The sequence below is a fragment of the Artemia sp. Qi Xiang Cuo genome, chromosome 2, assembly GCF_049724085.1.
Source record: "Artemia sp. Qi Xiang Cuo chromosome 2, ASM4972408v1, whole genome shotgun sequence".
Classification (NCBI taxonomy): domain Eukaryota; kingdom Metazoa; phylum Arthropoda; class Branchiopoda; order Anostraca; family Artemiidae; genus Artemia; species Artemia sp. Qi Xiang Cuo.
In genome coordinates, this window is record NC_142795.1 from 12,427,462 (window position 1) to 12,440,834 (window position 13,373).

Sequence of the window (13,373 nt, forward strand, 5' to 3'; positions counted from 1 at the left end):
CTAGTTTTAAGGGACTTAGAAATAAGGCTTCAGCTTTTAAGCAACTACTCGCTAGTTTTTGGTTTAACCTGTGCCTTCCCATAATAATGTTCTTTTTTTCACTATTTTGTTAGAATATTGAAGTTTCAGAATACATCCCTACCCCCCCTTTTTTAAAAGACTCTCTCCCTTAGAAATAAGATTGTTTTTAACCATTTCACTCTAATAAAGACGTTTTTTTACCTGTCAGAGAGCCCATTCAGACATTAAAGGAGTTTTTTTTTATCTTTATTTTTGACTTTTTTGTGAGAGGTCTCTAAATGAAGCTTGTCAGAGACACTAAAAAGTTTTTTAGATCACTATAGACATTTCCCCCCATTTTTTGGCTTTGAAGGGGATTTTTAAGCTCATTTTTTTCAGACCAAAATTGACCAACTTGTAGCCCAATATATTGGCGAAGGAACAGTAGAGGAAGCCTCAGATGAATTACTGGCCTGGGCCGAAGAATTTCTGGCCAAATTACCAGAATGAAACCCCCTTCGGTGAGTTTTGCAAGATTATTTTTTTAAAAGTTATAGTACTAGTTCGGGCAAACCTTTCAATGCTTCATAATACATACAAAAGGTGCACTATGGAAAGGGAATCTCATTTACATCAGTAGTGAGGACATAGGACACCTTTGCATTCCAATGAGTAGTGGAGGGCTTAGAGTTCCAAGAGGCCATGGTACCCCATCATAGTGCAATGATATATTTCAATGAGTAGTGGGGCTCTATGACTTCCGAGAGGTCATGGTATCCTTTCATAATGCAATAAGACATTCTAATGAATAGTGTGGTGTTTACAGTTTCAAGAGGGTATAGTGCCCCTTCATAACAGTCCTCTCTTTTTCATAGGGCAATAGCTTCCAGTCAGCTAATATGCTCTTATTATTTTTCTAGGTTCACAAACCACCATATCAAGGGACCTAAAACCCTTACGAGGATATAGAGAGTTTTATAAACATGCAAGAGGTCCTGGAGAATAGTGAACATGAGAGGGGTTTAAGCCCAGGGGCGAGTCCGGTGAGTCTATTTGATTTAGATAGTTTTGTGAGCGATCTCCGCCTCAGCAATGAATTTTTGGACAATTTATTAGAACATTTACTTGCTAACGCGGTCGAGAGGGTGCTAGAAGCACCCACCCCACACAGTTATATGAGAACAATTGCGGCTGGCTCACTCCTAGTGTTACCTGATTTTTGTTAACCAAATACTAACTTGCGCAAAATTCACGTATACAAAGCTAAATTTTGGGACCAGTTCAATTTCCTGTCATGTGGTATTACTCAAACGGACACCATAGAAACCGCATGTCTCTACGTCAGCATGATTCGGGCACTTCTCGAAATACATTTATGGGAAGCGGAAGGGAGGAATTCTTTAAAAGCGTCCATCGCGTTTACAAATATTTTTTTAATGCAAGTTTGGGTGTTTTGCGCGACCGTCATATTCAAAGACGAATGCAGACGCTTCACCCGGACCTGCATAATTTTGAAGGTCTGATTTAGGATTGGGTGGGTGAAATGGTTAATAGGATGGAGGGGTATAATGAAAACGAGAGTGGTTTATCGGTTTTATTTTTATAAGAACTAGAATTAAATATCACTAAATTTAAAAGGGAATTTGCATTAAGAAGTGGGAGGGGGGCGGAAAACCTAACTTTAAAAAATATGATAGTAATTTAAAAGGGTGTCAGGGTGTACAACACTTTCGTTTCGACACGGGCTTGGAGTATTTTAAGTATTCAGTCCTTGTGGCAGGACATAAACCGTTGACAAATGGTGCTAGTAAGACAATGTTAGACGATTGGGCAGTAAATGGTGGTGGGGAGGGTTCTGATTCTCCAAAAGTAGATTTTAGTTGTTTAAGGGGGCAATCCAGTAACGCTTAAAGGATTGATATTTTTGAAAAGGCTAATGAAAACTTAAAAGTTGGGGTAACAGTTTTACAGTTTGATGAAGAATTTGAAGATGGGGAACTTAGTGATAAAAAAGGGGTAATTTATTATGTAAGAGCACCGGCCATTGGTTCAGTGAAACACTAGGTATGGCTTCTGTACGAGCCTGCCAAAGATCCTAAATCAATTGGATATTTTTTTTCTATCCTCCATATTAGTCAGGTTTTAAGTCAGGGTAAAAATCAAACAACACGCTATTACTGCCCAATCTGTCTTTATAGGTTTCTCACCGAATTGAAATTCAGTAATAAATTAATACACTGCAAGCATCATAAGTACTCGTCTTTAGAAAAGGTTTCAGGGAGGAATAACAGTATACTACTATAAAGATTCCAGAACACACTGCTGTTAGGCAATAAGGTATCATTGGACAATGAAGCTACTCTCACTGACTTGATAGATCCGTAAAATTCGAATTACTTGAAAAAATACAACACCTCTGCGATGTCTTTTGTTCAAGCGCGAAGATATTCAAGTAATATGATGCAATTTGAAGATTTTTGTGAGACGTTTGGTGGAGAAGATTGCGTTGGCACAGCTATGGTTGCTGTTATTAAAACAGCAAATGAGGCAATTTCACGGCTGCGCCATACACACTATCCATTGAATCTATCCTCTGAGGACGAGTTGGCTATTAAAAATCAAGACATTTGTTGGGTTTGCAAGAAAAAAATTAATAAAGCGGATGCGAAAACCCGCGATCATGGTCATTTATACCAAGAAATTTCATCAAGAGGGAGTAATTTTTTGGGGATCGTTCGTAAATCGTGTAATTTAAATGTTAGGCAACAATACTTTTTACCGGTTTTTATACACAATTCCAATTACGATTTAAAGTTTATTTTACTGGCGTTGCCCCGCATTGTTAAAGAGGGAGTTCTAGATAATGCATGGGTAGATGGTTCTTTTTCTTATAATATCATACCAAAATCATCTGAAAAGTTGCTTGTCTTAGAATTTAAATGGCAAACCATTGATTATGGTAATACTTTTTGGAATAAAATCTGTTTTTAGACTCTTTCAGTTTCTTCCCCAAGGCTTTAAGTCAACTCATTCAAGTACAAAAAATAACGATTTTAATAGTTTATGCCCCGTATATGCCCCCTCCTTAAACAGCACTATCCAGATGAGGAACTGTATGATTTATCAACGTGTAAGGGCATATACGCATATGATTACTACAACTCCACCTTGAGGCTAGATGAGGTGTCAATACCGCCTATTGAAGCATTTTACAATTCAATTACGGACAGTCAATACACCACTGGCGACTATGAATTTTCCAAGAGGGTTTGGGCAAAGGAATGGTGTAAAAATGAGTGGGATTACTGTAAACTGTACTTGGCTAGTGCTGTTTTGACTCTTCTGGACATTGTTTGCCAGAAAATGGATAAAATCTAATGGGGAATTCGGGTTGGATTTAGGGTATTATTTTCCACTCCTCACCTGGTGATGGACTTGATTCTTAAAATCAGTGGCGTAGAAATAGGTCTGATCGCCGACATGGATCAGCACCTGTTTGTAGAGAGATTAATGCGGGGTGGGTATGTTTTTCACGGGGACCGTATCATGAAAACTGATCCGACTGGACAACACACCGGTGAAAAGTCGGATGCTGTTTTCTTGGATATGAATTCCCTTTACCCGTAGGCAATACCTCACTTTTATTTGACGTGTGGGATTTGCTAATGGATTGAAAATCCTTCTGTTCCAAAGTTCCTTGATATTCTGACTTTTTCAAAAAAGTAACCACAAGGAAATTTTTTCGAAACTAACGGTGAAATACCCCTTGATCTTTAGGACTCGGTAAAAGGCTCTAATTTCCCCTGCATCAATAGACCGGTGCATAGGGACTCGCTGAGTCCCTACAATATATCTTTAGTAGAGAATAAAGGCAGGCATTGGACACCTTCAGAACAAAAGCTTATTGCCCACGTGGAGCAGAAGCGGAATATTGTTGTACACCACATTCTTGTGCGGTAGATGCTTGCCAACGATTTCAATGTCACTAGGATTCATGGAGCCGTCCAATTCGATAAAAAACCTTACATGAAGACGTTTGTTGATACCTTGGTCAATCAACGCTCTCAAGCGAAAAACAAATGTCGAAAAAGAGATCTTTAAACTCATATTAAATTTGGCTTTTGGTGAAATATGTGAGCGTTTGCGAAACAGGAATCGTTGTGACCTTGTAACCGACTTAAAAGAATGTACGCGAATCATTCCAGATCCGAACTTCATATCATTCACGATCATCGAGTCCAATGTGGTCCTTTTACATAGGAAAAAAAGAAATGTAGTTTTAAATAAAAACACTGCCGCTGGCAGTGCCATTTTAGAAATTTCAAAAAAAACCATGTTGGATTTTTGTTACAATGTATGTAAACACCAGTGGCCGAGGGAGGGACAAGTTCAAGTTTTTTATGGGAATACAGATTCTTTTTTGTTAAAGTTAAAATAAATAATTTATTAGACGATTCGGAAATTAGAGAGTACATTAGGTGTCGGATGGATTACACAAAATGGGATGAGTCCCGCTATCTAAAGCTAGTGAAAAGCCAGGCCCCAAATCAGTTGTTGAAATTAAAATTAGAAACGGGTGATTTGGTAACGCATGGTGTGATTTGGTAACGCATGGTGTATTTCCCGGTCCGAAGGTGTACTGCGTGGAAACTCAAAATAACATTGCTAAAAAAGCGGCAAACGGTGGCTTGAATGCTATGTAAAGGAAATTTCCACCGTGAGTACTTACAGGAATTGTGTAGAAAATAGTTTAATTCCAAGAGCAAGCGTCATGGTGATTTGCTCTTTAAAATACAAAAACCATACAGTTCGAGTCGAAAAAAATGCCATGTCCACCATATCGGACAAAGTCTGTGCACTCGAGGGTGGTGTGAGATTTCTACCACATGGCCATTATCTTACTTCAGGTCGATTTGAATGTGTAAATTATAGAAAGCAACTCGGTCTGGAGAAAGCTCTGTTGTTGTGGGAGGGAGACCGTCTGTTTGGGGGGGGGGGGGCGTTTTTCCATCAACAGATCAACACTACCTTTTTTATATCTACTCATTTTTCCGTCAAAATCTCGCTACTACCCTTTTTTTATCTAGTCATTGCGCAAAGTGGTAATTTTCAAGTGTTTATTTTGTGTTTTATTTTTAAGTGTTTATCTTGTTGCTAACCTGCCTGAGCTCTCTGCGGGTGCCACCCCGGCCTTCCAACCACCTCCCGGATCGGTCGCCGCGCGCCCAACTGCAATTGTAAATATATTCAAGTGTTTTTAAAATGTTGTAAATATATTTTCATGTTGTATATATGTGAATTAAAGAAACCATATATTCTATTTCCTTTGAATGTTTATTCAAAAGATTGAGGTTAGGATAGGTTAGTTGCATTTTGACACTGGAAGAGTATGTATCAATTTAAAACACCCTTCAGATCGTTTCTTTGCGGACCGTCCATGTCTGGCAAAACAACACTTTTAACAAAAATAATTAAAAACTGTAATAATCACTCGAAGGCAGTGTTTATGAGCTTTTTAGTTCTAATATTACTTTTTTACCGTCCCTTGAAGGTCCAGGTTTAAAAATATTTCGTGGATTGATTTCAATATTTCAAGAATTGCTAGTGGGGAGTATTTTTATAAATAATGATTATATATTAGATACAAGCACATACTATTCGGTAAATGGTCTTTTTTAGTTCTGATATTGTTCTTTACCACCTCCTGAAGGTCTTTGTTCAAAATAATCCATAGATTGAATTCTAAAGTTCAAAAATGGATAGTAGTGAGGGATGTTGTTTAAACTGAAGATGTTGTACATACAATTTGGTAACTAAAGGGATTGCAAATGTCTTTTGATAAACCATAACTGTATGAAAAAGGCTCCTCGTCCACTAAGCATACGACAAAAATACATAGATTACGAACTTCTTTTTTATTGCATTCCTTATCAAATTTTTTTATTAAACATGTTGATAGATGACTTAATGTAATGATAATAACTTGGACAAACCCATTCTTTTATATCAAATACTTAGCAAACATTTTATTTTCACCAGAAGCTTTGATATCTTACGCAATGATACTGTGCGCTGGGAACTATTGGATTGTTTCATCGACACAATAAACATGACAAGCAATGCTTCCAGGGAACTCAGATACGATATTTACAACATAGAGCTCTCATGATATAGCGACAATTTTCTTTGACATGCAATGTTTCCAGGAAACGTTCTATCTCAAACACCGGACAAGAGGGATTTTTAAGTTCATTTGGCTCTAGTAACCCCCTATGGCTGTGGCAGTACCAATTGAGGGGATACAATGGGCTAGCAACTCCAATAGTACATAAGAATAGGGCTGTCATGGGCTCTGTTGAAGGAATACTGCTTTTTTAGTCCCCTTCTTATTGCGGTACGTACTTAGGGTCGAAGATGTGAGATCGCACTTAGAGTTCTGCCACTTTACCCATAAGATGGAACGTTTAAAGTTTTTACAAGCTAAAAAGTTAAATCGTTTTATTTTCCTTTTTCTTTGTATTAAACCAGTCAATAGCTTGCTAAGTTGAATAAAGATTTGCCAGTGATGTAGTGGAACATTGAACTTTATCTACTACTGACCTTTTCTTGATCACAGAAAACGGCCTGACAAAGGCTAGTGTTTCCATGTGAAACTTTTGAGATAATCCACATTTTTTTACGCCTGCGTTGTGCCCCTGCCTCCTGGAGACACTCAAACTCTATGCCCTTGACTGAAAAGTAAGCGCTGACAGAGACAACCAAAGTAGTATGTGGTCAATCTCTAGAACGGTGAAGTCCTCCCACCATACAACGGGGCATAACCATCCATACAACGATACACATAACCGTCCATATAAGACACATAACTATCCATACAACAACACACATATCCATACAACAACACACACAACCATCTATATATCAACACACAAAACCATCCATACAAGACATATAGCCATCCATAAAACAACGAACATACCCATACAACAACATACATAAATATCTCTACAAAACACATAACTATCCATACAACAAAACACATAACCATCCATACAACAACACCCATAACCATCCATATAACAACACACATAACCATCCATATAACAGACATATCTTGAGTTCTCCGATAAGAATGTTTCTGTAGCCATGCCAATGATTTTCGATGACAGTCATTGCATTATCTTAAGCAAATATTTTGTTATAAAAGAACGGACACCGTCGCTTTTATTCAGTAGATAAATTGAATTGATCTATTAATGTTGTTATAATGTTCGGCGTAATTTACTCAGAGTTTGTAGGATTGATGCATTCCTCGTGTGGTGTCATTTTTGAAGCGGAATTCCTATTGTTAGATGAAGAATGGCGTGAACTTTATAGCTAGAAATGGAATCTCAAATATAATATGTTCAAGTATAATAAAAACGATTGTGTGCAACATTAAATTTTATAAACTGAAGTGGCTTTTATGATAAAATTTTAAGACCATGCAATGAAAATGGTTATGAAATAAAAAATGTGCAAGAGGTAACTCAAGAGATATGTGCATGAGGAAATTCATAGAAAAAAGCTTGAATCAGGGAATATATGCTGAGAAACCTTCATTGATTTGAAAATTAAATGGATTTTTATCGGTTTCATATATTTGTGGAACGGTATTATAGGACAACAGGTTGTTAAATTGATACAAATTTCGGATTAAAATCATGGATTTGTCTTGAAACTGACCTGTCTTAGGAAAATGCTTGGAGTTAAATATTAGAAAAAAGCTTGAATCAGGCCATTCAACCTTGAAAAGCTTGAATCCCAGGATACACATTTTTCTGACAAAATAAGGCAGTTTTTTCGAGAGAGAATAAATATATACATAAATACACAATTATTGCTTGCTTATAAAGATAATATTAGTATGTAATTCGTAAGTTTTAAGTCATGGGGTGCCAAATCAGCAATTTTCGTTGTGAAACTTCGTTTTTAATTATTAAATAAATATTCAATAATATCAATTTAAACAAATGTAGGGAAAGGGGGGCAAAATACATTTTTAAAATCTATGGGAGTGGAATTTTTTTTATTCTTCAATTAAAATAAAAAAGACTTTTTTCATTGAAAATAACCAAATTAGGTGTTTTCTTAATCTAGGGGGGGGACAAAAACTCTAGTGGTGGGCAAATTCCCTCTTGACCCCATCCCCCTCCCCTGAAAATTAATCTAAATTAGTTTCTTTTTATTAATTTAAATTATCTTGAACTAAAACAATTACGAATAGAAGATTCACGTAAACAGTTGAGTCAGCAGTGAATCGTGTAGTTTGCTGAGAAATCGCATTAAAACTCAGGATTCTGTGCAGGGATGAGATCTCCGTGTTAGAGGACCTTATTAGGTGGTAATATTTGCTTCGTATTTCTTGGCGATATTTGAGGAAGAATATTTCCCGCAAGGGCGTCAGTAAGAAGTTTTGGATCTATTTATTTTAACGTTTGAAAAGATTCAAGCTCCACCTTCTAAAACCTTTAGTTTCTCCGTGTGAAAATTTGAACCATTTGGAGGACAGTAAAATGCTTGAGTAATAAAATCTATTATAAGTGATAACTCTGATTGCATATTTTAACAGGGAACATTATTTGTTTTAGATGGCACGACTGATGTAACTAGGACCCTGCATTATGGTATGCCAACTAAATGGCAAAAAGAAACCTATACACGAGTATTGATAGGACATATAGACTTGGGACTCTTAACCTTCCCCGAAGGCACAACTGACAAAGATATAGATATTTTAGCGAGAGTACCACTTTATGAAGCTGGCCTGAATTATAGACATGGAACAGGACATGGAATTGGTGCTTTTCTGAATGTTCATGAAAGTGAGATTTTATTGTGTCTTAAGGTTCAAATCATGTTTTTGCTGTCCTAATTATTGCGAATAGTAATCCAAAAAAGTTTTCTTTTAGATGCACGGAAAGCACTGTTTACTCAAAATTTTTGCAACTCCGCCCGACCTTACTTAACTCGGTAACATCATGCCAGTTTACTCAACATCTTTTAATTCTACTCTGATGCAACTTAAAAACATTCAACGTAACCTCGGGCTGGTCAATTAAATTAAAGTCAAATAATTTAATCGAAATAATTTAAAAATCGAATAATTTAAATTTTGTTGCAAGTGACATGGTTTTGCCTGAAACGAAATGCAGCTCTTTTATTGTTTTCAGTAAAGTACAAGTTATTTTCTGGTCTTTAGAAATCACTAGGGGGAACGTCATCCCTAGTAACCCTATTTTCTGATTGCTTTGAATTTTACTCATTTTTTATCGTAATTTCTGTTGGTTTTTGGTTTACTTTAGTTACTAATGGTAATTTATGGTAGTTTAATGCTTGAAAAACTATTTGACTTTATTTATGCTTATCTTTGGTTTAATATAGCTCTTAACTTTTCTTTAAAAAACTCCTTTTTTGGAATCAATTTTTCAAATTAATTTCCGTTCGTTTTTTATTGACATTAAATAAAAAAAAGTTTTTTTAATTGAAAGTAAGCAGCAACATCAAAACTTAAGACAAACAGAAATTATTACTTATATGAGAGGGTTGTCCTTGTCAATACCTGGCTCTTTACGCTATAGTTCAAATTTCGTACCAATTTTTCAAGAAGGGCCCCTGAATCACAAGGGCCTTTAATCGGAATAAATAGCTCTTTTGAAAGTACTAAAAGACTTTAGCATAAAGAGCGTGGTATTGCCGAGGGGGAAAACCCCCTCAAATACGTAGTAATTTCTGTTCGCTTTACGTTTTAATGTTGCTCCTTACTTTCGGTTGAATTTTTTTTATTTATCCTTTTACTGATCGTTTTTTAAATAAGGCTAGGAAATCCGGTGCCCCCTTTATGGAAAATTTTCGTCCCCCATGAAAAATTCCTCCACGGAAAGATCTCCCACGTAACCCCCCCTCCCCCGCCAGGTAAAACCTGCCTGAAAACGTCTGTATGCTTCCCAATAACAAATAATATATGTAAACAATGGGCAAAGTTCATAACTCGCAGCCCTTCCCCCTGGGGTCTGTGGGGGATTAAGTTATCCTCAAAGACATAGTTATTAGATATTTCGACTATTTCTAACAAAATGGTTATTTCAAAATTTTGATCAAGTGACTTTGAAAAAAGAATGAGCGTGGGAGGGGGCCTAGTTGCCCTGCAATTTTTTTAGTCACTTAAAAAGGGGACTAGAAGTTTTCTTTTATGTTCGAGTGAGCCCTCTCCCAGTATTCTGGGACCACTGGGTGGATATGATTATCTTTGGAAAAAAAAAAAATAATAAACCCGTATCCGGGTTGTTTTTTCTGGCAAAAAATACAAAAGTCCACTTTTTTGCAGATAGGAACTTGAAACCTCTACAATAGGGTTCTCTGATACTCTGAATCTGATGGTGGGATTTTCGCTGAATCTGATGTTGTGATCTATGACTTTTAGGGGTTGTTTCACCCTTTTTTTCGAAAATAAGGCAAATTTTCTCAGGCTTGTAACTTTTGATGGATAAGAAAAAACTTGATGAAACTTATATATTTGAAATCAGCAAAAACATTGGATTCTTTTGATGTATCTATTGGAATCAAAATTCTGTTCTTAGAGTTTCGGTTACTATTGACCCTGGTCGCTCCTTACTCACAGTTCGTTGCCACTAACTGTTTGATAATCTTTCTAATTGATAAAGAAAAGAGTTTTTTTCAACCTTTCTGGTTTTTTCTCTTTAAAAATCCAGATTTTGGCTTACTATTTTTCTAACAATTTTAATAATATACGCCCTTTTGATGATCTGGCCATACATGGTATCTTTTGATTTTATTTTATACCCACTCAACTTTCCCTGAAAAATAAAACTTAATATCCTTCTCTGTTCCTAAGACATTGTATCGAAACCATATTGCAAACCTGATTGCACTTAAACCTAATTATTTAGTTCAATAAAAACAGCAGTAGTAGTAATAGTAGTAATCCTGAATGTATCAACTTAATATCCTCAGTTGCGTTTCAGATAATACTGAGATGTCTTATTGACAACCAGAATGCACGTAGTGCCTTTCCCCCCTTTTTTCCCTTTGGTTTTAAAGCAACATCAACTTACCGTGAAAGTCTCTAATTACCTTATTGTTGTCCTAAGATATCCCACTTGGATATCTTGACAACCTGGTCTGTTTTGACAACCTGGATATACTTAAATGAAACTTAGTCTGTTTTTGACAACCTGAATATACTTAAACTCTTTTGATTTAGTTCAATAGTGGCATTAATGGAAGCAGTAGTAATAGTAGTAAAGGTCGTATCAAAAGTGATAGTAATATTGGTAGACTTGTTAGTTTCAGCTTAATACCCTATGGCGTTGCTGGGATATTACTAGTACATCCCTTCGAGAAGCTACATGTACATTTTGCGTTTTGAATCAGTTCAACACCGTCCTCACCATTACCTGAAAGTCTTACTAATACCGTTAGCAATAGCAATAGTAGTAGTCATGGTAGCAGAAGTAATAGTAAGAGCATTAGGACTAGTATTAGTGATAGCAGAAACAGCATTAATAATATTTATGATACTATTCAAATTGTGCCTTGTTGATCTAGTTCAACATGTTAGTCAGTTGGTCATTGGTCTAGTTGGTCAATTTGTAGTTGTAGTAGTAGTAATAATAATAATAATAATAGTAGTAGTAGCAGTAGTTGTAGTAGCAGTAGTAGTAGTAGTAGTAGTAGTAGTAGTAGTAGTAGTAGCTATAGTAGTAGTGGTAGAAGTAGTAGTGGTAGCAGTAGTCATGGAAGCTTGCACATATTGCCTGTTTTCAGTCAATTGATCATCCCTCTCACTATTCTCTGAAAGTTGTAATTTAATGCCCTAAGCCGTTCCTGAGATATATCCTTTTGACAACCAGCATGCACGGAGTGTGTTTTGATTTAGTTCAACTTTCCTCTCAATATTTCCCGAAAGTGTCTCTTTCATACCCTTAATCTTAGTAGTAATAAGAGAAATAATAATAGTAGTAGGAGTAGTAGTAGTGGTAGTACATTATGAGTTGTAGTAGTATTAGTAACAATAGCAGTTTGCAAATATTGCTTTTTATCAGTTGAACTTCCCCCTCATCCTGCGCTAGAAGTTTCAACTTAGTACACTAAGCCGTTCCCAAGTTATTGCTGATACCCCCTTTTGACAACCGGTATGATCTTAGTGTCTTTTGATTTAGATAATTTCCCCTTCAACAATTCCTCAAATTTCCCCTTAATATGCATGGCCTTGGTTTAAGTCGCAGTAGAAGTAGTAGTTGTATAGGCAGTAGTAGTAGTTGTGTGGGTAGAAGTAGTAGCAGTAGTAATAGTAGTAGTAGTAGTAGTAACAGTAGCAGTGGTAGTAGTAGTAGTAGCAATAGTGGTACTAGTAGTAGTATTACTTGAATTACTTGACTTACTTGACCTATTACTCCTGCTGGTGGTCCAGCGTAGATATATTGCAGTATTAGCGTCTATATACTGCCTTTTGTTCAAATGATAACCCTCCTCATCATTCACTGAAAGTTCCAACTTAATACCACGTAATAACCACTTAATACCTTCAGCATTCCCTGAAAGCTTCATCTGAATGCTCTTGGACTATTTAAACACCAAAGGTCAAGAATGCCTCCTTTTCCTGATAACAAATACTAAATTTAAATAATGGCTGAAATTTGTAGCTTCCAGCTCTTGTCCCAAGAGCTGGGGGGCTGTCATCCCCAGAGGCATAGATACTGGATTATTCAACTATTCCGAATAACATGGCAATTTCAAAATTTTAATCTCGTATCTTTGGGAAAAAAGGTGCGTGGGAGGTAGGCTGGTTGTCCTCCAATAATTCTTGACTCGTAAAAAGGATACTAGAACTTTCAATATTCTATGGAATAATCTCCTTTGAAGTTTCTGCGGCAACTCCTTCCATATGAATCGAGTTGGGAATAAGATAAAAAATTATCAATAACATATTTGAAGATTACTCTTTACTGGAATTTGCACGGGACTTTTTTTTCCGAGGGTCTAAAAAAAAGATTTGATACTTTGAATAAGAAGGGCCAAGGCGTCATGCAAATTTGGCGGTTTGTGTCCCTAGTTTCCCCCTGCGTACGTCCCTGACTCTTTACTTACCCCATTTTACTATGATATGTTTAAATTCATCTTTAAGAAATAAAAATAAATAAAATCATACCAGCTTTAGTGGACATCCAACATTAAAATTTGTTACGTTGTTTCTAACAGCTACGAACAGAAAGAGATAGCCAAAGAGTAGATACTATTACATTTCGTGAAGTATAAAATAAATTGTTCTCCTTTTCAAAATAAACTTTAAAAAGTAGAGAATAACTCGTACT

The 13,373-nt window shown here is 36.2% G+C and overlaps 1 protein-coding gene across 2 annotated transcripts in view; it reads left to right on the top strand.

The window, feature by feature from the left end:
• The window catches only part of LOC148954909 (xaa-Pro aminopeptidase ApepP-like), a 582,094-nt gene that overhangs the window by 123,063 nt on the left and 445,658 nt on the right, over nucleotides 1–13,373 (top strand). For both annotated transcript variants that reach the window (XM_089099137.1, XM_089099128.1), the window contains exon 10: nucleotides 8,631–8,864. In XM_089099137.1, the coding sequence (XP_088955263.1) occupies nucleotides 8,631–8,864 (234 nt within the window). The remainder of the gene's footprint in view (nucleotides 1–8,630; nucleotides 8,865–13,373) is intronic.